This window comes from Ambystoma mexicanum, chromosome 2q (genome assembly GCF_040938575.1).
Source record: "Ambystoma mexicanum isolate Mex_15411 chromosome 2q, UKY_AmexF1_1, whole genome shotgun sequence".
Lineage (NCBI taxonomy): Eukaryota > Metazoa > Chordata > Amphibia > Caudata > Ambystomatidae > Ambystoma > Ambystoma mexicanum.
This window is the reverse complement of record NC_090924.1, coordinates 871,060,625-871,086,052: the sequence shown is the minus strand read 5'-3', so window position 1 is coordinate 871,086,052 and position 25,428 is coordinate 871,060,625. Positions and strand designations below refer to the sequence as shown.

The window sequence follows — 25,428 nt, the reverse complement described above, 5'->3', positions numbered from 1 at the left end:
AACTGGCCTGCCGCCTGCTTTAAAAGAAATACTGACTCTCTGTCCTCACCAAGAAGAGAGCTTACATCCAAGACGCCGTCTCTGCGGCATCTAACAACTCGGCTGAACTCTGCAAGGAACTGGCCAATGCCGCAGACACTACCTCTCCTGTCCCTTCCCAGGCCCTCTGCATGGCACTGGCTTCTCATTTCATCTCTAAAACTCAGAACATCCTGTCCTCACTCTCCTCCTCTCCCCTTCCTCCCTCTACTCCCTGCTCTTCCTCTGAGCCCTTCTTCGGCCACCTCTCCTCCCTCCTTCTCTTACTTTTGCCTGTTCTCCCCAGACAAGGTTTCTAGACAAGTCCGATCTATGAAAGTCTTGTCAAAACAGGTTCATCCCTATTCCTCCAAAACCATCAAGGAGCACATTGACTCCCTGGCTCCTGCTCTGGCCGACTTCTGCAACCACTCCTTCGCCACTGGAGTTTTCCCTTCCCCCTCAAGCACACTCTTGTACACCCTGTTCTTAAGAAACCGTCCGCCGATCCGTTCTGCCCGGCTAACTATTGCCCAATCTTCATCACTCCTTTCCTGGGCAAACTCTTGGAAAAGCAGGCCATCTCTCAGCTCAATCTTCACAATGAAACTGCTGGTTGTCTCCATGATCATCAGTTTGGCTTCAGAGCTGCCAGAAGCACGGAAAACTGCTCTCCTGAATATCCGTGAAGGACTGCTCTCCAACCTTGGTTACAACACCCCCTGTGTCCTCATCTTACTTGATCTCTCTTCTGCCTTTGACACGGTCAACCATGCCATCCTGCTCAACCGTCTCCGCGATAACCTGGGTATCACCGGTCAGGCCCTGGCATGGCTGACTTCTTTCCTCTCTGATTGTCCCTCCCAGGTTCAACTTGGGTCCTTCATCTCTTCTATCTCTATCTCTACCTGTGGTGTTCCCCAGGGGTCTAACCTCTCTCCCTGGCTGTTCAACCAATACCTGGCACTTCTTGCCCAACGCATTGCTGTGCTCTGCCCCAACTTCCAGTGCTCTGCAGATGAATCTCAGCTCATTTTCAGGCTACCCTCAGCCACCTCTTCTCCCTCTCTCATCTCTGACTGTCTGTCCACCATCCAGGAGTGGTGCACCGCCAATGATCTCTGCCTTAATGCCAGTAAGACCGAGATTCTCCTCATCGGCACACCTGCTCCCTCCTTTCCTGTAACTCTCTGTCCAGCCTCTCTTGGCTCTCTTCCTGCTCCCTCCTGTGAGGGTAAATATCTCCTTTCCTCTCCTTCCCCCAGAAGCTCACTGTCTCGAGAGCTCTGGTTCTCTCTAGGCAGGACTACTGCAACAGCCTCTTTCTAAATCTGCCTGCTTCTACTCTCCTTCCTCTTTAACTTATCCAGAACTGTATTGATAGACTTGTCCTTGGCCTCAAGCCCAGGGATCGTATCTCTCCAGGACTGAAATCTCTCCATTGGCTACCAGTGGCTGCAAGGATTAAGTTCAAAACCCTATGCATTGTCCACAAGGACTTCTGGGGCCTCAATACCTTCAACTCCCTCTTCCTAAATATCTTCCTTCTCGAGCTCTTCGCTCATCCACCTCCAACTCCCTCAGGGTCAGTCGCTTCTCCAAGTAACGAGTTGGTGGTATATCTCTTCTTCGGCTGGGGCCTCCCACTGGAACAGCCTCCCTGCCTTCCTAAAACTTGAGGAGAATCATCTCCGGTTTCGGAAGCACCTCAAAACCTTTCTCTTGCACTGGTTACCTGGCCACCTTCTGATATCGGGCCCAGGTCCCCTCCTCAGCCAGTCGCAATCCTAGACTGCCTTCCTGGCAATCCCCGCACCTGGGGACTGTTCTGTACCCCTACAGTCCCACTACCAGCACGTGACACCTGATGTTTGCACTTACCCTTGCACTTGCCACCTGCTGGCCCTACTTTTACTTATTGTTTTATTTATTCTATTATCCCATGTAATGCACGGTCCCCTCCCCCTTACCACCAAACTTTCCCACTTCCCTCTTCCCATGCACTTGCACAATCTGAATGACACCTGGCCTAGTAGGATCATTGTCTGTCTTCCCTCTGTTCCCCCTCCCTTGCCTCATAGTGCCTTGAAGCACTTGTGTATAGGTGCGTTACAAATGCCATATCATATCATATCAATCAAATCCACATTGGATCTAAACATAAGGATATAACATTAAAGGCTGACCACAATCAGATAACGATATGGTATCAGGATAAACATCTCAAGTCATTACCTAAGAGTAAGGTCATATTCATAACATCCCGAAAACTTTTGTCTTGGTGGGCATGTAAAATATATCAAAGCTGCAAATCACAATCTCTATGCAACCAGTGCCTTGGGGGAGAAAATAATGTTTTTTATGGCATTAGAACAACCTTACCGAGCACAGTCCCTGTTAGACCTGAAGTAGTTTGAAGACTGTCAGCATTTTGGCATGTGTGTTTGGCCGCCATGCCTGTCATTTGATATACTAGTATATTACATCAGAAGTGAGGCACATAACCACAACGTTATTGCTTGATCCAATCATCAACATGAATTAAGAAGTAATGTAAATTGAGAAATAATCTTGCGGGTAAATATTGTGTTTGAAAAACAATTCAATATGACTACCAACATGCATCGCAAATGGTACCTTATGTTGCATTGTTAGTTTTCTAATATCCTGCCACCTGGCCTGATACGTAGTTCACATGACGTCAAGAACGAATAGGTTCAAGAATAATCCACACATTTAAAAGAACAATGGCCCTCATTACGTCTGTGGCGGCCATGGGATGAACGGTGCCGGTAAGGCACCGGCACCGTTCATACCGGGCCGCCACAGTACGAGTCTGCTTGCGGGGGCCACTCTGCACGCCTGGTCAGACCAGGCATGCAGAGCGGCACCCGTGAGCAGCACAGGATGGTAGCAGCGGTACCGTTAAGAACGGTACCGCTGCTACCATCCTCCCCATTCCCATTGAGCCTTATTGGGGCTCAAATGGGAATGGGGATGTACCGACTCCGGGTCCCGCGAAAGGGAATTACCGGGCCCTCCAAGGTCAGAATGGCCGGGCCTGAGTTTGGGGGTAGCCATGCCCTTATTAAGGGTTTATTATTAAGGGCATGGCTACCTCCAAACTCGTAATGAGACCCAATGTCTCATAAATAAAAGACCTATATGCGTGTGAAACTGCAAGAATTTCCGAGATCTGCAGAGGTCAGCATGACATAGCATGCTGTGTGTATGTCGTAAGTGTGATCATAGAAAGAACAACAAATTATGGAAGGTATGCCCAAAACATTGTAAGCCAATATATGCAAACTCAAAAGGGCAACTATAACGAATTAAAGTATAATGTAGAGAGAAACGTGCCAAACATTATACTGGCAATAGCTGGAAATCAGATAGAGAACTAGCACTGTCCAATGGGGGGATTGGCGAGGGACAACATGCACTTGGCTCCATTAACTTTTCTTTTCAGAAACAATCAGCATTTTACTATACACATTAAAACGATTAAACAATTGCTGGGATTCTGTCTCATAAATTATGTATTTCCCTTTGATGGCTAATATTATCGTCAAACAAGGAGTATTGCCATAAGAGCAACCTATGCACTTGCCCATGCCAACTTATTTATGTACAAATTTGAGATAAACTATGCATTTGTGATCTTAGATTTCAAGGTGAATATTGTTAAGTGGTACAGGTATATTGACGACATGCTGATGATTTGGCAAGCAACACAAGAACATCTTCTCAAATGTGTCACTTAACTTAACACCAATCAGTGTGGAATTCAATTGACATGCACAACCAGTGCCACACAGATACATTTTTGGGATAAAATAATGACTGCTAGCCAAGAAGCACTTCATACTGAAACCTTTCGAAAGGCAATGGAAGTGAACTCAGTATTACATGCCACTAGTTGCCACAGGAAATCTGTCATCAGTAACATTCCTAAGGGAGAATTTATCAGAAACTGTTTCGGTTCTGATTCTTTTGGCAAGGAATGCCAGCTTCTCAAAAACAGATTCATGACTCGAGGCCACTACACAACTATTGTGGAGAGAGCGGAAAATGCACTTTAAAATATCCAGAGGCGAACCCTGCTCAATCCCAAAGACAGAGACTTAAATACTACTGAGCCACGGTTGAGATTCATCACTAGATACAATGCTGATAGTCACAAGATCCAACAGATGCTTAGAAAACATTGGCATCTTCTCTTATTAGATGAGACTATTCAACAGTGGATCAATGAAACTCCTAGTGTCGCCAATAGGAAAGGTCCTACAATTAGATCATTGCTGTGTCCATCAAATAAGTTGGATATTCCTAGGGACTATGCAAACTAGCTATCTAGTTGTCAATCCACTGGTTTTCGTAAATGTGGGTCCTTTTCCAAGTGTCCCTTTGGCCATCTGGCAGTATATTAGAAACCTAATAATGTGACATAAGGTACCACTTGAGATGCATTTTGGTAGTTATATTGTTATGTTATGTTATGTGCGTGCTTATTACGCGCCGGTAGCCCGCAGGCATCAGGGCGCGGGAAACCAAGAAAATCAGAAACACGAAACAGTCATATTGGATTGTTCTTCAAACACAAAGTGTACCCACAAGATTATTTTACAACTGATATTGCTTCTTAATTCATGTCTTTAACTGGATCAAGCAATGATGCTGTGGTTACGCACCTCATGTCTGACATGATGTACTTGTATATCAAACACCCAACATGGCGGCCTAATGCAGATGTCAATGTACCCACTGGCTTCTCACTACTTCTGGCCTAACTGGGCTTGAGCTCGGTAAGGTTGTTCTAATGCCATAAAACATGTTCTTTTCTCCACCAAGGCACTGGTTGCATAGAGATTGTGACTCACAGCTTTGATATGTTTTACAGAGGGACCGGGACAACAGTCTTTGGAATGTTATGAAGATTACCTTACTTTTAGGTAATGACTTGTGATGTGTTTTCTTAATACCATATGGTTATCTGATTGTGGTCAGCCTTTAACGGTATATCCTTATGTTTGTAACCAATGTGGATTTGATTTTCTTGGGAAGACAAACATGTCAAAGAGGTACTCATCCAATCTTTAGGCAACAACACACGCAAATGTGTCTATATTCTCTATTGAAATTATTGAAATCCATATAATTTTAGATCCATTATAAGATTACCCAATTCAACTAGCTGGAAGATCCTTCATATTCTGTAAGTTACTCATTTTCGGTTAGGACGGGTGACCCCGAGTCCGACTTTTGCCTAAGTGTTCTCTTTTATTCAATTGGAGCCTTAATGCTTTCAATGTTCATTAATTGTTGTCTCACTTTTTCCCTTTTCTCTCTCTCCTTTTGTTTCAACGTGGAACATGTATATTTATAATATGGATGTACTAATACAAATCAATGATTAATTGTTAACCTATTATTATGTAAACAACTATTGGTCACCGTGGGTTCCTATCAATCTTTGGGTACATTTTTCAGGTGAATTACTGCAATTCACAGCCTTGACAAAGACCCGCAAATGGGTTGAAACATGTGTTTGCTGTCTTGAATACCAATATAGTTGTTTTGAATTTGAATATATGAAGTATCAACAATGTGGGATTTTTTTGTTAACTTAACTTATAACCTTTGGGTGTGACATTGAAGTGTTTTAGAAATCATTTTTAACATGCGCGTTAGAGTCTCAGGCTCATTTATGCAATTTTGTTGCTGTTTGTTCTATGCTTGTTATCAGAATCTGGGAGATTCAATTACCTTTTGTGGATGGAGGGAAGGGTGTAGGAGAAGGATGGGGATATCAACGAGGGTGAAAACTGATACCAATTTCTTCTCTTGAAAGAGCTTTGATTCATCCTTACATAAAATTAATTAACTACATTTTACAATGAATATAATGATCTCCTATCGTCATAACAGCTTGTCCTGAAATCTTTACAAGGCATGGACTCATTACAAGTTTGGCAGTGTGGAAAAAAATTGGCGATAACTGAATTACCACCACTTTTCCCACACCACCATACTACGAGTATGGCCCTGGAGTGGTGGATTTACCTCCAGTATCATGTTGAAGGTAAATCCTCCCACTTTCCGACACAAATCAGCAGAATTGGCAGAATTACTGCGGCAGCAATTCTGCCGGTGGTAATTCCGCCAAAAATGACCCATAGAGTCCAATGGACTCTCAAAAAATGTGTATTAACATAACCCCCACCACTGGTAATCCGGCAGTAATTCTGCTGGATCAACTGGCGTAACAGTAATTCCACTGGACAGTATTCTGGTGGATTTAACTCCGGAATACTGGCCAGCTCATAATGTGGCACAGACTCTAAAATAATGTGGACACTAGTTTAAATATTCATTTATATTACAGTGTATTTGAGGATTACTGAGCGGTGGCCGAGGCACTTACTTGGAATAGTGCCTTTTTTCCAAAGGCATTTATATCAAAGATGCTCAACTCACAAAATGGTTTTGCTTGTATCTATTGCAACATCTTGGTTTTGTATCCAATTTTTAAGGCAAATCTCCCTCTGTTTCAAAAGGATATATCTGTACATTTTGGAAAGAAAGGGAGATTTCGTCTACTAATCAATACAGCAAAAACTATACGTTTACAATTTCACCACGTGTATAACTACTCAGTTCTATACTCAGTTACTTAAACATTTTGAAGAAGGAATAACAAGGCACAGAAGACAACAGGGAAACATGTAGGGATTGAGCTCAAATACATTTGTGAGTGTGCTTAAAACGATTGTTAAGATCTACATTTTTATACAATTCTACATATTTATTTCACACCTGTGAAAATGAATACATTTGGAAGGAATGAGAAATTGACAAGTGCATGTTGTGTGGAGATGCATGAAGGACATTTTTCAACCTTGTTTACTTTACTTTATTTTACATTTGTATTGCGCACCAGGTACCCGAAGGCTTAAGGGTGCACACATGACAAAGAAGACAGAATGAGGACGTGAAACATAAACAAGAGTGGGAGATGATATTCACACTCAGTATGTGGAGTAAGCACTAGCATGCGACTGGTCGTGGAGTTTAACAGAATAAAAGCGTTTTAAGCTTTTTTTAAACGATAGCAGTATACTTACTCTTCCTTAAGTCCGAAGGAAGGGAGTTCCACGCAATATGACCCGCTATGCTAAATGCACCTTTCTGAGCTTTACTGGACTTACAGCAAGGTATTCTCAGTTTGTTAGTGTAGTTGGATATGAGGGCCATGGGAGTCTGTTTCTCCACTATGCACTCCATCAAGTAAGATGGCATGCCTCCCAAGCAGCATTTGGGGGTAATCAAGAGAACTCTAAATTGAACCCTCGCCTTCACTTGGAGCCAGTGCAGACTCCACCTAGTTTCAGACACATGGTCTCTCCACTTTAGGCCCTTTACCACCTGACTGTGCTATTCTGAATGACCTGCAATTGATTAATCTCCACTTGTGAGATGCCAATGAGAACACTCGAGCAATAGTCGATCTCAGAACCAACTATGCCTCTGGCTATCGTCTTTGCGCTATTTTCTGAGATGAGCAGCCGCAGGTGAGCTAACAATTTTATATAATAGGTTGATGTTGATACTAAGTTGGACACCTGAGATTTCATATTCAAACTTTGATCTAAGATTATGCTTAAGGATTTTACTTTCTTTTTTACCTTGATCTTACAATTTGCGATGGTAAAAGACTTCAACAAAGGACCTAACTTCTCTAGATTACTGTCCGTCCCCACCAACATAAGTTCGGTTTTATCATTGTGAAGGGCTAGGCCATTCTGAATCATCCACATTTGGATGATATCATAGGCCTTGTTAATATTACTCTCATCTGTGCAACGTGACCCTGTTATTGGGATGACACATTTAGTGTCATCCACGTAATTGGCAAATGAAATGCCATTGTGCTCTAGCAGATAAAAAAATGGCACCATAAAGATGGTGTAAAGAGATGGGGATAAACATGCTCCCTAAGGCACCCTGTACGATAGGGATACAGGTTTGGTCTCAGCCACTCCGGTGGCAACTCTGCATTTTCTTTCACTCAGAAATGACATGATCCACTGTGCAAACTGATCCAAAAATAAAGCCAAATCCTTTAATCTGGTGGACAAGATGGAATGATCCACCAGGTCAAAGGCTGCGGCAATGTCCAGGATCATGAGAAGCGAGGCTTGGCCAATATCCATAAATTGCAGCAGATTAGATTTCAAATCTAAAAAGGCTGTTTGGGTTCCATGGTTTTGTCTGAAACCTGATTGATAATTGTGGAAAGTCCTAGAATCATTAAGATGATTGGAGATCTGATTGTAGGCCACCCTATCCAATATCTTTAAAAAAGGTGTATTAGTGATTGGTCTATAGTTTGACGGTGTCAGGGGACAAAGATCTGGCTTCTTTAAAAGTGGGGTAATCCAGGCATGTTTTAATTTTACCGGAACATGATTTTCAGCAAAAGACATGTTCACAAATTTGGTAAGGGCCTTGATTAACATAGTTGAGCATTCCTTGATAATCAGCGAGGAACAGGGATCCCCCTTGCATCTAGTTGTTTTTAACTGTGTGATAACCCCAGACAGTTCTGCTTCGGAGATAGGAGAAATGTTACAAATCTGGTGGATGCCAGATTTCAGTAGCGACTCACCAGGATCTTGCTGTGGTTATTTAATTGTAGTGAGTTTTTTTTACCTCAATGCACTTTTTAATTTTCACTTACTTGCCCATCATGGCGTCCTGGATGGAAGCACACCATGCTTCATCTTTCACCAGTGATTCCTTGCTGGGTCTGTTAGGAGATTCTTGTTATCTTAGAACTTTAAATAATTCCTTGCTGTCTGAATTTGAGTTTAACATTCTAGTAATAAATGATTCTTTTATGGCTAGAAGAATTGCGGTTTTGTATATCCTGGCTGCTTTTCTATATGTTTCCAAACTTATATTGTCCAGGCTCTTTCTCCAGGCATGTCAATGAGCTTTGGGAAGCAGGTACACCAGGTAGCCCAGGATGACCTGAAGACAATTAAAACTCACCAGCATGGATAAAGAGAGCAGCCTTGTATAGATCTTCAAAGTGATAAAATAATTCCTCTGGTTTGACTTTGCTTCAGGATCTCCACCAGAAGCAAAAGTAATTTCACTGTTGTAGTAGAATCCATCGGCAATGCTTTGCAAAGAGAAATATGGTCAGCCAAGTCATGAGGGAAGCTTGTGATGCAGTTTAAATCCTTCCTGCTTTTAAAAAGAACTTCACAGTAGCATATCCATAATATACCAACATGAGTTGTAGACAAAATCTTTCTAGACCCAGATGAGTGAGCCATTATTTTGATAAGTTGTTGTTTAGTGAGGCAACCAATGAGGATGAATTTGGTATTGGAAGCCTTAAGTTTGCCGGGAAAGACCCTTTGGTGAGGGAGGCATTAATGATGCTGATGAGTACATTGAGTGCCAGGTGCATAAATTGTAGTAGGAGGTAGATTTGAGGAAATCAAGTGTTTTTAGGAGGTCTGGGGTAGAGAGAGGTGAGAATTTAGTCCAGAAGGGCCATGTGCATGCTGTAGTGCAAAGAGTGTTAATGCAGTGGGAGGTTAGAAGATCTGCCGGATTTTGTGTATTTTTTTCAATTAAAATGGTTGAATTGTTGATTCAGTCGCATTTCTCCTGCGTATCTGGCACCTTTGGATTGGTCCAGCGTTTGGTACAATTAGGCCCTCGTTATAAGTGAGCCGGTCTGGAAATAAGGTGCCAGTAATAACTTTAACAGCACCTTTTCCGGACTGGCTCACTCTGAGTCTGCCAGTAGGGCATGTGAACTACTGACAGGCCTGACCTGCAGATAAATAACTGAAGCACCGGCACCGTTAGGCGCTTCAGTGTTCGCATTCCCATGGAGTCCAATGGGATTCCTCATAATGAGGGCTTTAGCATCAGAATCACCATTTAGAGAGAGAAAGTGAATTATAAAGTAATAATGAAGTGTACCTCCTTAGGGATATTGTTCATGTCATAGGGTAGGGAGGTAGGAATTGGAGATGCAAGCTTGGGTAGGGATGGGGATAGTAATGTTGAGGACGACTTGGGAGTGAGAGGATGGGAAAGTAGAGTTAGAATAAAACAGATAGAGGGGGTAAACTATGACTAGATGGGATGACAACAAGCAAGAGTTTGAATAGGGAGTGATTTTGAACCAATAGCCAAACTGTTTGAAGGCATTACGAGAAGATGGGTGAGGATCATGGAATGTTCAAAAAGGGTGAGTTGCAAAGCCACAACCTTTGTTATGAGGGAAAACAGAATACTGGGGGAGTCCCAGGAGGAGGTTGGGGCAGTAACCCAAACTGCTGAGGACAATAATGGACATAAAAGTTTTTTAACAGTGAAAAGTAAGTTGTGGGCAGATTTTTAGATATTCTGGAGTTTAAACCTAGCAGCCGAGGAAGTGAATGTGATACAGTTCTCAAGTTTGAGCTTGTTGTCAAAGAGAACTCCAAGATTGTAGGTCATGGGAGACATGAGTGGGTGATCAGGTGGAACTAATATGCAAGGGGAGAAGGGTTGATGTGCTAGGGACCCGAGATACAAGTATCTCTGTTTTAGAGAACTTGAGCATTATGCATCGTAGCACCATCCACTAAGGACAAGTTAAAAGCTTGTCACCCGTTTTGTAGGAAAAGCAAAAATCGTGCATGTAGGTTTGGGGAAAGAGAATTCCAGGGGAAAAACCTGAAGTTGTGTCTATAACAGATTGAGGATGCAAATATTCTGAGGTTGATCTGTTTATGTCTTCTAATCGATCATCCCATATATAATGACCAGGTGGTCTCTGTTGGATGGAATTTAAACTTCATGCAACTTGTGACATCATTCTGTTACTTTTTAGCATGTATGATGTTTATTCTAATATCTAGAAATGTATTTCCCATCTTTGCCTCAGATTCCTGCATTTCCCAAAGATATGGTGCACAGTTTTCCAGTCACAGTTAGTCAATAGTGACTTAGGTACCTTCTACTACTCTTTTTGCTTCTTGCTCTCCCGTCATGTCAACAATTGAATAAAATCAAAGTCCCTTTACAAAATTTGAAAGCATGAGAGTGCTGTCCCAAAATTAGCAAATATATGATAACACGGGCAAAGTACTGGCTAAAGTACCGCTTTCCCGCTGGCTTTCCTGCTCCTGCAACGTTTGGATTGTACTTGAAAAGAACATCAAACAAAGCGTTTTCAACGTTTTCCTGCATTTGCATTTACTGCATTCAGACACTTGTGATTGACACTCTTGCCAGTTATCCCGCCTCATTTTTGCAGGGATTGGCTGCCGTACCTAGCCTATTGTAGCTTGTTAGCTACATATTCCTCGCGCACGCACAGAGCGCGCGCACACGGGCAAAGTACCGGCTAAAGTACCGCTTTCCCGCTGGCTTTCCCGCTCCTGCAACGTTTGGATTGTACTTGAAAAGAACATCAAACAAAGGTGAATTCTAGTGACTTTGTTCATCCAGCCCCTGGCACGGTTCCAGTGACTGTATACTGACACTGCCTTTCCTCTTTTTTCAGCATTTTCAACGTTTTCCTGCATTTGCATTTACAGTATTCAGACACTTGTGATTGACACTCTTGCCAGTTATCCCGCCTCATTTTTGCAGGGATTGGCTGCCGTACCTAGCCTATTGTAGCTTGTTAGCTACATATTCCTCATGCACGCGCACAGCGCGCACGCACACGGGCAAAGTACCGGCTAAAGTACCGCTTTCCCGCTGGCTTTCCTGCTCCTGCAACGTTTGGATTGTACTTGAAAAGAACATCAAACAAAGCGTTTTCAACATTTTCCTGCATTTGCATTTACTGCATTCAGACACTTGTGATTGACACTCTTGCCAGTTATCCCGCCTCATTTTTGCAGGGATTGGCTGCCGTACCCAGCCTATTGTAGCTTGTTAGCTACATATTCCTCGCGCACGCACAGAGCGCGTGCACACGGGCAAAGTACCGCTTTCCCGCTGGCTTTCCTGCTCCTGCAACGTTTGGATTGTACTTGAAAAGAACATCAAACAAAGGTGAATTCTAGTGACTTTGTTCATCCAGCCCCTGGCACGGTTCCAGTGACTGTATACTGACGCTGCCTTTCCTCTTTTTTCAGCATTTTCAACGTTTTCCTGCATTTGCATTTACTGCATTCAGACACTTGTGATTGACACTCTTGCCAGTTATCCCGCCTCATTTTTGCAGGGATTGGCTGCCGTACCTAGCCTATTGTAGCTTGTTAGCTACATATTCCTCATGCACGCGCACAACGCGCACGCACACGGGCAAAGTACTGGCTAAAGTACCGCTTTCCCGCTGGCTTTCCTGCTCCTGCAACGTTTGGATTGTACTTGAAAAGAACATCAAACAAAGGTGAATTCTAGTGACTTTGTTCATCCAGCCCCTGGCACCGTTCCAGTGACTGTATACTGACGCTGCCTTTCCTCTTTTTTCAGTGTTTTCAACGTTTTCCTGCATTTGCATTTACTGCATTCAGACACTTGTGATTGACACTCTTGCCAGTTATCCCGCCTCATTTTTGCAGGGATTGACTGCCGTACCTAGCCTATTGTAGCTTGTTAGATTACATATTCCTCAGGCACGCGCACAGCGCGCGCGCCCACGGGCAAAGTACCGGCTAAAGTACCGCTTTCCCGCTTACCCGCGTTACCTGCGGCCTGCGTGTGCGGTTTGATTGGAATTTTTTATTATCAATATTTGCTATTATTTTTTTCAGTTTTTTCAGTTTTAGTGCTCATTGTTTTGATAACAATGATTGCTTTTGTGCATGATAAAACATTGAATGGTGTTTCACTTTTACAAACTTACGACAAACATGCCTAATAATGCTTGTGCTCTCCTCAATCTTACTACTTGTCATCAAGTGCCAGTCCAGTCTCCCAGATTCTTGACAGCCACTGCGCTGACTCCCTTCCTAGTACCTCGCATTACCGGTCCAATATTGCCTGCAAAGTTTCCCTTTCTGCCAGCCCCTAGCGAAACACCTAAAATCTCGCACCCGAGTCACTGCCGCACCCAAGCAACCCCATACCCAATGCCCTTTCTTCTACTGCCAACAATTCTCTAATTGTTCATCACTCTCCCCCGGCGTGCATGAATACTCACCCATTGTCTGACATCACTATGCTTAACTCAGTTAACCCTCATCCTCACCCTCCATACAAGGGTTCGGCTCTTTCTCCTATTAAGTTTCCATCTTTTGCAACCTGACGTCTCAGACATCTCTATTCATGCCTCTTCGAGTCCGACCTCGATTTCATCAAATAATAAAGCTCTGCATGAGGAAATCTCTGCCGAGATCTCCATTCACTCCTCAGTCCTCCATTCATCTGCGCCCATCGACTCTTTTGCCATGCCCCCCCCCATAGCCCCACAAACACCTTCTCCTACTGCTTTGCCTCAACAATTGGCATTCATTCACGCTGCTCTCACGTCTATTAACCTTGCCATCTCAACTATGAGTAAACTTTACGACACTATAGATCATAAACTTTCCAATCAATCCACCCTGTTCGAAGAGCTAGCAAAATGGCTGCAGGTACATGGTGCTCTTCTTCCTCCTAATCCTCCCTCCAATCACTCTCCAACACCATCCATCCATCATCTAAACCCAATTGCTGAAAGGGTGCATGACCTCAATCATCCATCTTCAGATTGTTACATCGTTCCTGTCACGAACCACCTTCCTTCAATTCCGGGGATAATCAGACCCATTGTTGTTCCCCGTTTGTCACCAGTGTCTAATTCTCAGGATACCCCCAGTGACTTAAACCATCCGGCTGTCGCTCCTGAGCCCTCCCATTCTGCTATTGTTCCTGAACCCTGCCCTCCTCCTTTGTCTTCAGTTCCTTCTCTCCTTCCTACACTTGTGCCTATACCTGCCCTTGCTCTGCCCTCTGCATCAGTTATCATTTCCTCATCAACCCCTCCCTCACGTATTCTCCCTCAACTCTCCCCTTTGTCTTCCCATTCCAAACAATCCACCTCGGTTCCTTCTTCTGTACCCACTATGGGTAACAATGTCATTCCCATTGTTAAGCCTCTTAACTGAAGACTCCATCTGGCTGCTAAAAAACCCAAAAACCTGCCTGCCGCAAAGCATTCCAAACATACCCTCACGGCTTTTTTTAAAGCCCTAGAACAATCTTCAGCATGCACTGCACTTCCTACGATTCCTTCTGTGGCTCCTCAACTGCCTTCTTCTCTTGCATCTTCTACCGCAAGCACAACTACCATGACTACAGTACCCCATCCAGATACTACCGCAAGTCCAACTGTCATGTCTATAGCACCCCATCCAGATTCCCTTTCTCCTCTCAGCCAGCTACTTCAATCTATTGAACATCATGAACCATCTCATCAGGTAGATGTTTTACCCCCTTCATCACAATCTCAAACCTGCTCACTTCAGTTTCTCTCTAATTCATCAACTGTTTCTACTCTTTCTCCTTCCATGGAAAATCGTTTTGATTATAAAGCCAGCATTGATGCTTATTTAGCCTCACGTTTGTGTAATCTGGGGCTGCCTTCAGATCCTCCACTTTTATCAGCTTCTAAGATGACTGGCTCAGCGCCCATCACGAAATTTCAAACGACCAGCGCACAGGCTCCTCCCTTGATTAACATGCGTGTTACTTTTCAAAAACCTTCTGCCTTAACTGTATCTCAGATTCCTATTTCTGGTGCTTCTGCATTATCTGACCTAAAAGCCAGTGTTGATGCTTATTTAGCTTTGCGATTAGGCCTTGAGCAACCGGGTCATGAAGCTTCTGAACTGCCCACACAATGTCCGCCTGCACTTACCATGCAAGAGGAAGAAAGCATTTTACGCTCATGTCTCAGATCAGTCTCAGTGGCTCCATCGCCAAAATGGCCTACTCAAAGCTTGACAATCAAGCCCTCGTCTAAATCATCATTACCTTCACGACCTTCTTCTCATTCTTTTATTCTCAAATGTCGAGATGGCAATTTTCCAACATATGATCTAAACCGTGCAAGTGTCCTGAATATATTTGGAGACATTGAGGACTTGAATGCTATCACCACCCACGATATAAATCAGATAGAATTTGTTTCTGACACTTGTTCTTCTGTGGTCAGGCTTTGCATTCCTTCAGCTGTTGTGTGGAACACAATCTGGCGCTGTAAAATGCAACTGTTTGAGTTGGGTTTTCTCTTAGCACTGGATCCTGAATCTCCTGTGTCTTCCACTTCATCATCAAAGCCGAAAGTGAACATTTACCCAGGGTCGGGAAACAAATGTCCTAACTGTTCGACATCCTCATCAATCTGTGCGTCCTAACCACCAACTACTCTACTTTCCTCTTCCTTGAATCTTGCTAGCTGGAACACTCGAGGTCATGCTCATTTACACATTTCCATGTCTACTCTGTCTCTTACCTATCACATCATAGCTTTGCAAGAAACTTGGCTATTACTCCCCCCTGTTTGGGATGGATTTGACCTCACCTTACTTTCGGCCTTTCCAACTAAAGGCCGTCCTTCTTCTGGCCTGATAGTTGCAGTCAAATCTCAGCTGGGCCTGTCTGTTTTGCCTTGGGCATCATTACAAGCCCACATTCAATTAGTGAAGCTTATACATTGTACCTTAATTATTGCACTTGTCAATATCTATCGCAATCCTCTTGAACAAACTGATGAGGCTTTCTAAGATGGCTTAGCTTCAATTCTTGATGTGATCTCACAAACTCCTCAGATCTCTCACACAATTGTTCTTGGTGACATCAATCTCGATTGTTGGAACCAAGCCCGCTCAAATCAAGCAACATCTACGTGGTCTTCATTTATGACGTATCGTAATTTTCACATGGTAAATGGGGCTGTTCTGGATGATCTCCCGCCCCAAAGTACCTGGCACCGCGGAACTAATTCAAGTATCATCGATTACATCTACGTGAACGCCAAATTGTTTCAACACATAGACAGCCTCATCATCACCACTCTGCCACATAGCGATCATAATCGACTCTCTCTGAAGATTCAGTGGCCATCGCTCGTGGACCAAACACCCCATCTCTCCATTGAATTACTCGTCAATCCAGTTGGTTCTCAAGTGCTCTGGAACCTTTCATCTTTGCTTTTATTTGCTAACAGCGTGGACTATCATGCTCAGTCGCCTCAACACGCACACTATTCCGACATATTGCGTCCTTTTGTCAATACTTTGGCCACATTGAAAAGGCTGACTGGTCGCCATACGCATGCCTTTGATTCGAACATACAAGCCGCCAAAGCAGACTATCAAAGAGCTCGAAGAGCTATTCTACAATCAAATTCTCTCGCTCTCAGCTCTGATTTATCCACGCTTAAATGCAGATATAAGAATTGGATCAGAAGCAAGAAAGCACTATTATACCAACATAACAGCGACCTCATGTTTAGGGCCATGAAGAATAAAAATTCTAGCACTATGTGGCAGCTACTTCATAATCTGACTTCCAATTCACGAGGTGCTTTGCAGATTAATGGGGTTTCAGACCGAGCTTGGCTAACCCATTTTTCTTCTCTGTATGCTGATCCAGAATTTTCTAACTACAGCCTCCCACTCTTCACTTCTGGCCCTTGGAGAGTTGAGTTTACCATCTCTGACATCCAAGTACAAATCATGAAAGCAAGCTCATCCCGAGCTGCGGGCCCAGATGGCCTCTCTAACATGATTTTCAAGGCATTCCCGCTTGAATGGGCTAACATCCTATATATCATTTTACTCAATATTCTCAAGTACAAAGCAATCCCTCCTTGTTGGAAGACCTCACTAATCATTCCGATCTTCAAAAAGGGCGATCGCAGCTTACCCTCTAATTACCGCCCCATCGCCCTTCTGGATGCCCCACGTAAACTATTCTGTAAATTTATCCTACAGGACTTCAACCGATGGACTAAAAATTCTTATTTGCGTGACCCCCAGCAATCTGGTTTTGTTACAGGCTTAGGCACGTCCATTAATTTAATTTGCCTAAACGCCCTTAAAGCACACTGCCATGCCACCAAACAACAATTTTATTTTGCTTTTGTAGACCTGCATGCCGCGTTCGATTCTGTCAGCAGACCTCTTTTATTTGCCAAGTTACTCCATGACCATTGTCCACCTACCCTCCTTGACATAATCTCATCTTTACACACCAACACTTCAATTCAAATCCGTCTTTCTTTAGACGGGCACTTGTCTTCAAGCATCCCCACGGCTCGCGGTTTAAAACAAGGCTGCCTTTTAGCCTCAGCTGTCTTTAATTACTTTATTCAAGACGTGAGACGTGCCTTCGAAAATGTCATCTCAGATTCACCCAAATTTAATAATCATCAAGTCAAAGCATTAATGTATGCAGATGATTTGGTGCTCATTTCCAAAACACATTCTGGTTTACAGAACCTCTTAAATGCCTTCCACGACTATATTCATTTAATAAATTACGAGTTAATACCAACAAAACTCAAATTGTAACATTTTGTCCACGAAAGCACAGACCTATATTCCATCTCTGGCATATCAATCAGTTCCCTCTTTCTGTGGTTTCCCAATATACCTATCTAGGGATGATATTCGAGGGCAAAGCTCACGCCTCCAGCCACATCGCTCATGTAAGTAACAAACTAAAGACTGCCATCTCGCATGCCTCTCTTATAATGTACAAATATGGTAAATTTTCTATCACTCCGGCTCTCCAATTTTGGAACTTGAAAGTCATTCCCTCACTACTTTATGGCTTGGAAACCCTCCATGACAATCTATCATCTTTGTTTACACTCTGGAAGGCTACATTTTGGAGAAAAATACTACACTTACCACAATCCACCCCGTGCCCATGAATCAAGTATGAGTTGGGCCTGGTTTCATTGCCAGCTCTCTATAATTGGCGTATTTGCGCATTACTTAGAAAATGCTTGCTCTCTACTCCTCACAACTCCATCCTGAAATTGTTGTCTGATTATATGTTTTCTGTGACACATGCTTTCATACACAAATGGTTAACAAAAGCTTACCATATTCTAATAATTGCAGCGGTCTCAATCGAAACTTTACTAACAAATCCTTACAGAGCCAAAGTCAAAATTTACCAATCTGATTGGCTACTGACTAGAGACCTCTGCCTTCAGTATAAAGATGGAGATGGCCTAAGATTCCCTCATAAAGAAATTCGCACTGTCGCACTATATTTGTTGTTATCACCTTCCCCGAAATACCGTTCAGGCATCTTACGCTTGAGATTTAATCTATATCTCACAAGAGACATACAAGTCAGACGCAAACTTCTGCCTATATCAAGTAACATTTGCCGATTCTGTATGACACCGGATACGCAGGAAACTCTCACTCACGTGCTTACCGATTGTGTGACTCTCCGTGGTGAAAGAGAGACACACTTTTCCAAATACTGCTTTTATCGAGGTCTTCTAGACCCGCAAGATTGTTGGGCTGCAATTTTAAACTCTTCGTGCACAGCTATACAAATAGCTACTGCTAATTTTTTGAATTGTTTATCGTTAGACGCTGTGCATTGCTAGCCCCTTGTTTACTTGCTTATTTGTTTATTTTATATTTTGCATCTGTTGTGAACTGTGTTCTGTTATCTTCTGCTTTTATTCAGTTCAAATTTGTTGTTAATTTTTTATGTTGAATGTTTTATATTTGAAAGGTTGATTAATTTCAACCAACCAAATAAAAAAAAAAAATAACATTTTGATTTGCAGTGAGAAGGGGAGAAGCGAGGAAGGAGAGATATAGGTTTCTAGGACCAGGTACTAGATGGATTAGGATTCTTGAGCCGGGTTGAATGTTCCAGATAAAAGAGTAAGAGTGGTGACTCCAGTTGGTGGGGTAATCCAGGTGAAAAGTGTGGTGTGGGGTCTCGTAGTGGAATTCATGAGGCATTAGAGGGTGCTTGTGTAAGTGACGTGAGAGAGATAGGAGAATGATTAATTCTGCAAATCCTCTACTGTCATTTATTGATTTTTAATTCTTTTATATAGCTGCCCCTCTAAGGAAAGTTGAAATTGTGAAAATGCATCTGGCAATTCCATGGGTCTAGGAAGGTCAACATTGGTTCGGTCTATGCTGAAATTATGAAAATGCATCTGGCAATTCCGTGGGTCTCGGAAGGTCAACATTGGTTTGGTCTATGGCACTATCTACATCATGGCCAAATGACATAAACCTTTTGAATGGCAAAAGTCTATAATGGATGGAAACATGGCTGCTTACGTTTTTTTTGTGCCAAGTAGAACAGCATATTTATGGTTTCCCAAATCAACTACATTCATAGTCATGCAAAGCCCCACCACGCACACATAAAGTTCAGTATGTTGAAACAATGCTACCTGAGTCTTCAGTGCTTGTATCACTATCTCTGTCATTGTTGTGTTCATATGCAGTTTTTCACCTCACATATGCAATTTGTTGCAATGTTCATTAATTCACTGCAAGCTCAATAAATGCTGCTGTGTGACTTATCATATAATACTGGCTATGCCTATACAAACAATGTTAATTTACACCAACAATGTTTTATTTTAGGCGATTGAAGACTGTGATAAAATATGGGGAGTGATAAGCATCAGTGCAGTGAATCAGGACGGAAGATCTATAACACCAATTACCAGACCATCTCAGAGCCAACAGGAAAGATTGTTACAGAAGATTTATGCAACTCAGATTGATCCATCAGTTGTACAATATGTTGAAGCTCACGGCACTGGAACCCCTGTAGGAGACCCCACAGAGGCAGCAAGTTTGGGTAACGTTGTTGCACAGAACAGATCCCCAGGATTACCCCCTCTGAAGATAGGTTCAGTAAAAGGCAATATTGGCCACACAGAGTCAGCAGCCGGGGTAGCTGGATTGATTAAAGTTCTTTTAATGATGCACCATGAAACAATTGTTCCATCCTTGCACTACTCTGAGGGCATCAGCAGTATAAATGCAAAAGAACTGAACCTTAGTATACCAACAGTTGCTCATTTATGGGAAGAAAGAGAAGGCGCTGTGAGGATGGCAGGAGTGAACAATTTTGGTTTTGGTGGAACCAACGCTCATGTTGTGATTACACAATTTAAACACGCCCAACCTTCAAATCCCTTTAAAAGGCCTTTTGCAATATTTGTTATTTCTGCCTCTTCCAGAGAATCACTAAAATTGACCATTGAAGATACTGCTGCCCAGTTAAATAAAGAGGATGCTGTGTCTCTGCAAGATCTGGCATATACATCAGCCTGCAGAAGAAGCCACAAAACCAATAAATATAGGTGTGCCTTCGTCATACCCTCGTTGAATCATTTACAGCAGGAGCTTACATCAGCATCAAGCACAGTATCAGCCGAAGTGAAGGCGAATCCAAACATTGTGTTTGTGTTCTGCGGTAACGGAGTGAACTACAAAGGCATGTGTAAGATGTTACTTAATCATGAACCAGTTTTTAGAGACAAATTCAAAGAGATCGAAGACATTCTATATGCATACACATCCATCAGTCTAATGGATTTAATAAATAATGATTTTGATGATTTTTCAATGATAGAAATTGCTCAGCCATTGCTCTTTGCATCTCAAGTTGCTTTAGTGTGTCTTCTGAACTACTGGGGTATCAAACCCATTGCTCTTGTTGGCCACTCAGTGGGAGAAGTGGCTGCTGCACATTGTTCTGGGCTTCTTTCCCTAAAGGATGCTGTAAAGGTCATTTATCATAGAAGTAGATTACAGTCAAAGGCTACTGGAGGGAAAATGTTGGTAGTTGGCAATTTCCCTGTTGAAGAACTATCAGAATTTATCAACTTACATTCTGAAAATGTCTGCATTGCTGCTTTCAACAGTCCTCTGTCTTGCACACTGTCTGGAGAAGCAAAAGCCATAGAGGACCTTCAAAAGCAACTAGACCTTCACTTCAGCAAAAATAATATATTCCTTTTACCTTTGGATGTGCCAGCAGCATACCACAGTCATATGATGGATCCAATTCTAGAAAAGATTGAGGAGAGTCTGCAAGATATAACGAGTCAGAAATACGAACTTGAGCTTATTTCAACTGTGTCTGGCAAGACAGCTTCTGGGGGTGATTTTGCAACAGGAAAATACTGGGCTCAGAATGTCAGAGAACCTGTTTTATTTACACAGGCAATTCAAACAATATGGGAAGGAAAGGCAAATCTAGTGTTTGTTGAAATCGGACCAAAAAGAGCACTAGAACGAAACATAAAAGAAATTATTGCAAAGGAGACATTAGTCTATCCAACAGTTCAACCCAACAAAGACTATGAAACAATATTTATGCTTTTAGAAAAGCTGTTTGTCCAGGGACATAATCCTAACTGGCAACATGTGTATGGTGAATACAGAAACACCCCAATGCTGTATCCAAGGTATCAATTTGATCATACAAAAACATCAAGAGGTTTAGAAACAGTCCCTCAAGGAACACAAAGATCAACAACCTTGAGCCATCCTTTGCTTCACAGTGTAAGTAACAATAACATGGAATATGGATGCACATTATCAGAGACAACAACGCCGTACATATTTGAACACAAGAACAATGACATTGTAATAGTGCCGGGCTCGTTTTACGTCGAGCTTGGCATAGCATCTGTGATGAATATCACCAGGTCTAAAATACCCCTATGCACAAATCAAGTTGGTATTACATTCTCCAGCCCATGTATTGTAAGTAAAATGTCCCATGAGATAAGAATACAACTGGAATCTCAAAATAAGGTGACACATTTCAAAATCCTGTCAACAAATGCAGTGTATGCTACAGGTGAAATAACACAAAGTGAGGAATCGGCAATGGACAGAAAATCAATTTCCCTCCAGCACATCATTAGAAGATGTAAGTCGGTACTAGAAATAGACAAAATGTATGACACGCTATATAACCTTGGATTCCAGTATGGGCAGGTTTATCGGCAGCTAAGTGATATACTGTATGGGGAGCACTTGCAAGAAGCAGTAACAAGTGTGACGGTCAATCACCAGATCACAGAGTCACTACATGAATATTACATCCATCCCGTGGTACTCGATGCTTTCCTGCAGATGACAGTTATTATGGCCTTTGAAGGTACAGGAACTATCAAGGCCAAAGCTGGCTTCCCTTCATCTATTGGCAGTATTATACTTTACAGACCAATTAAAGATGAAATGATGATCTACATGAAAAAAAGCAAATCTACTCAGGACTACATAGAAGTTTGTGGATGTTTTTCAGATAATAGCGGCACTATTTTGGTAGAATTAAAAAATGTGAGGATTACCTTTTTAAGCACTAACTCCAATCCTCTCGATGACATTTTGTATGAGACTGAATGGGAAGATATATCTACCACATTGACAATGCATACCTCTGTGGGAGCGCCAAAATCATTAGTTCTTGCTGATGACTTTGGAATTGCTCAGCATCTTAAGCAACATTTACACCAAGAATCCACATACATTAAATACAGTGACTGCAAAACAGAGCTGGAATCTGGAAACACACTAATGTGTGCCTTGGGTAGAATGGGAATTATTCTCACTGACTATAGTGAGTTTTTGTTTATGTGGGGAATTCACAGGTTTGCAGAAGAATTCCCAAGCAATTTAATTCGGTATATAGCTGAGTGTAGTGAAGCTTATCGGCAATTTATTCTGTGTCTGAGAGAACATAAACCAATGACTTTAATTCGGACAATCACATACAGAACAACAGAAAGAACAGTAGACCACATTAACCCTGGGTTTGGATTGCAAGGCATGACAAGAGCCTGTGCAGCAGAAGTCCCAGAAGTCTCATTTCAGCAAATTGATATTAGCTCCCCTAGTGTTCAGGATATCACTGCTTTGGCCAATGTTATTGCCAACACTTCAGCTGAGAGTTGTCCAGAGGTATTAATAAATGAAGGCCATATTTACAAATCTGAAATTGCTCGCACTAGATTTCATGATATTATCAGCACCCATCCAGCAGTCCCTCTAGACAACTCCAGAATGTTCACTTTGTACTCTACAGATCCATATAAGGCAATTGACGTCTCTGCAGAATTGACAAGACAAAGAAAGACTAACCTTTCTAAACACAACATTGAAGTTCAAGTTATTAGATTATGTGTACATTCAGAAGACTACTTTCCGGTTAGCGATTCTAGCTACAGGTTTGGTGACACATTGTATTGGAAATCAGAGGCAACAGATAAGCATACACTTTTAGCTCTTGACTTCACTGGTACCGTAACAGCAATTGATAAAGATATCAAAAACCTTAAAGTAGGAGATCATATTGTATCATGCTATCCAGTAAGTGCCTCTTCAAAAGTCACTCTTCCAGCAGATGTTTGTTATAAGACAAAGAAAGTCCCATTCCTTAAAAACGTACCTTGTATTTCCTACTTTTGGATAGCATGGATGATTCTTCATAAGATACTTCCAAAGGCGAGAGGTCGGGCATGTCTAGGGATTGTTTCATCAGAACCTAAGTCAGTTTTGTGCGAAGTGTTGACATTAGCAGCAAATGAGTCTGGTTGGAAAACAATAACAGAAACACCTACTTCTGCTCAGGAGGGTGGTGTTGATCATTGCAACGCACTTGTTTTACTTCCATCTCTCGATGGCATGTTTGGGGAAGACCTTGCACACTTACAATTCCTTAAGGATGTTGTAATTGTAGGTGACACACAGGAACTTGGAGGTTTACAAACTCAAATTGGAAAGTCCTGTGACCATGCAACAGTTCATGCACTGAACCTTAAAAACATTTTTCAGAAGACATGCTTAAACCAATTTACAAAACCATTCTATACATGGGTCAAATCGCTGCAGACAGAGAATTTCTTAAATTTACAATATTCGATTTTTCAGCAGGATAGTAAAGCTGACTTAAAAGGATTTCTTTCGTCATCCTATTTTTGCTGCACCTCAGTCCCCATCATAGTACTAAGAGATGATGTACTAGTTAGAAGAGTTTCAGACATACCGATGTATGATGTGTGTGAGAATATGTTTAAATCTGATGGAGTTTACATGGTCACTGGTGGACTCTCAGGTCTTGGGTTTGAAACTGTAAGGTTTATTGCCCACAATGGAGGGGGGTACATTGTGATACTGTCAAGGAGAAAGCCAAGCACTGAAATGGAAACAGAAATGAGGGCATTGCAGAATCAGTATGCTAACACCACCATAATTAGTTTACAATGCAATGTTGTTGTTCGCTCTGATGTTGAAAACGCTGTTACTTTCATTCATAGACACTTGCCAAAAATTCCAGTAAAAGGTGTTTTTCACAGTGCTGTAGTTTTTCATGATGGACTGCTTAACAATTTAAGAATTTCACATTTTGAGGAGGTTCTAAGTCCAAAAGTAGGAGGTGCAATCAATCTGCATTGTGCTACAATGCAAGAAGAGCTTGATTATTTCATCTGCTATTCCTCTATCACTTCTTTCGTTGGCAACGCAGGACAAGCAAACTACGCTGCCGCCAATTCTTTTCTGGATAACTTCTGCCACTACAGGAGGAACCTGGGGCTTTCAGCACAGTCTATCAATTGGGGTGCCTTGAATCTGGGCGTGCTGTTGAACCAAAATGCAATCAAAAGCATCCTGGAATCGAAGGGAATACTCACTCTGGACATAGATGAAATTCATGAATATCTTCGAAGAGTCTTGATCCTTAATGCTCCTCAACAAGCTGTGATGAAACTGAATTTTAGTAATTTGAATAGCAATGTTGTCTCTTTGATTCCGTCGCTGAGAACACGTTTCTATAAAATTGTGACTGAAGAAGTCACCAAAATGGAAGCACTGTCCAAAGGGCATGTCTCGAACTCACCGCAAGACAATCCTGAAGATTACATTTCTTCACTGGTGAGTGAACTCAGCCATGCCAGCCGCAGTGACATTACCAAGGGGACGCTTCTCACATCTCTGGGCATAGACTCAATGGTGGGGATGACATTGCAAAATCGCATTTACCATGAAAGGAATGTGAAGTTACCCCTTGTTAAACTGCTTGATCCAGAAACAACAGTACAGTCCTTGGTGTCAATTTTGGAAGAAAACATGCCCGAAGAACAGCCTGAAAAGGAAGCTGGTGTGGAAAATACCACTTCTGAGAGGACGAGGTTATAAGACCAAGTTCTAGCATCAACAAATTGCTGTCGATGACATTGTGAACTAAAACCATTGCAATCTTGCAATAAGATAGTATTACTACCTAATTACGTGTGCACTTTCATTGCAAATGCAAGCCAAGCCCTGACCTCAGATATACCGATAGAAATTCCCAGAAAAGGATGGATAAATGACCTGTGAAAACTATCATATTTGTATCAAACACGTTCTGAAAGCAGAGTGGTAAATCTGT

The 25,428-nt window shown here is 42.2% G+C and overlaps 1 protein-coding gene across 1 annotated transcript in view; it reads left to right on the top strand.

The window, feature by feature from the left end:
- The window catches only part of LOC138568814 (mycolipanoate synthase-like), a 242,797-nt gene extending 217,604 nt beyond the window's left edge, over positions 1 to 25,193 (top strand). Inside the window, exon 6 of the mRNA XM_069646586.1 lies at positions 19,617 to 25,193. Coding sequence (XP_069502687.1) covers positions 19,617 to 25,193 — 5,577 coding nt within the window. The remainder of the gene's footprint in view (positions 1 to 19,616) is intronic.
- Positions 25,194 to 25,428: the final 235 nt, after the last annotated feature.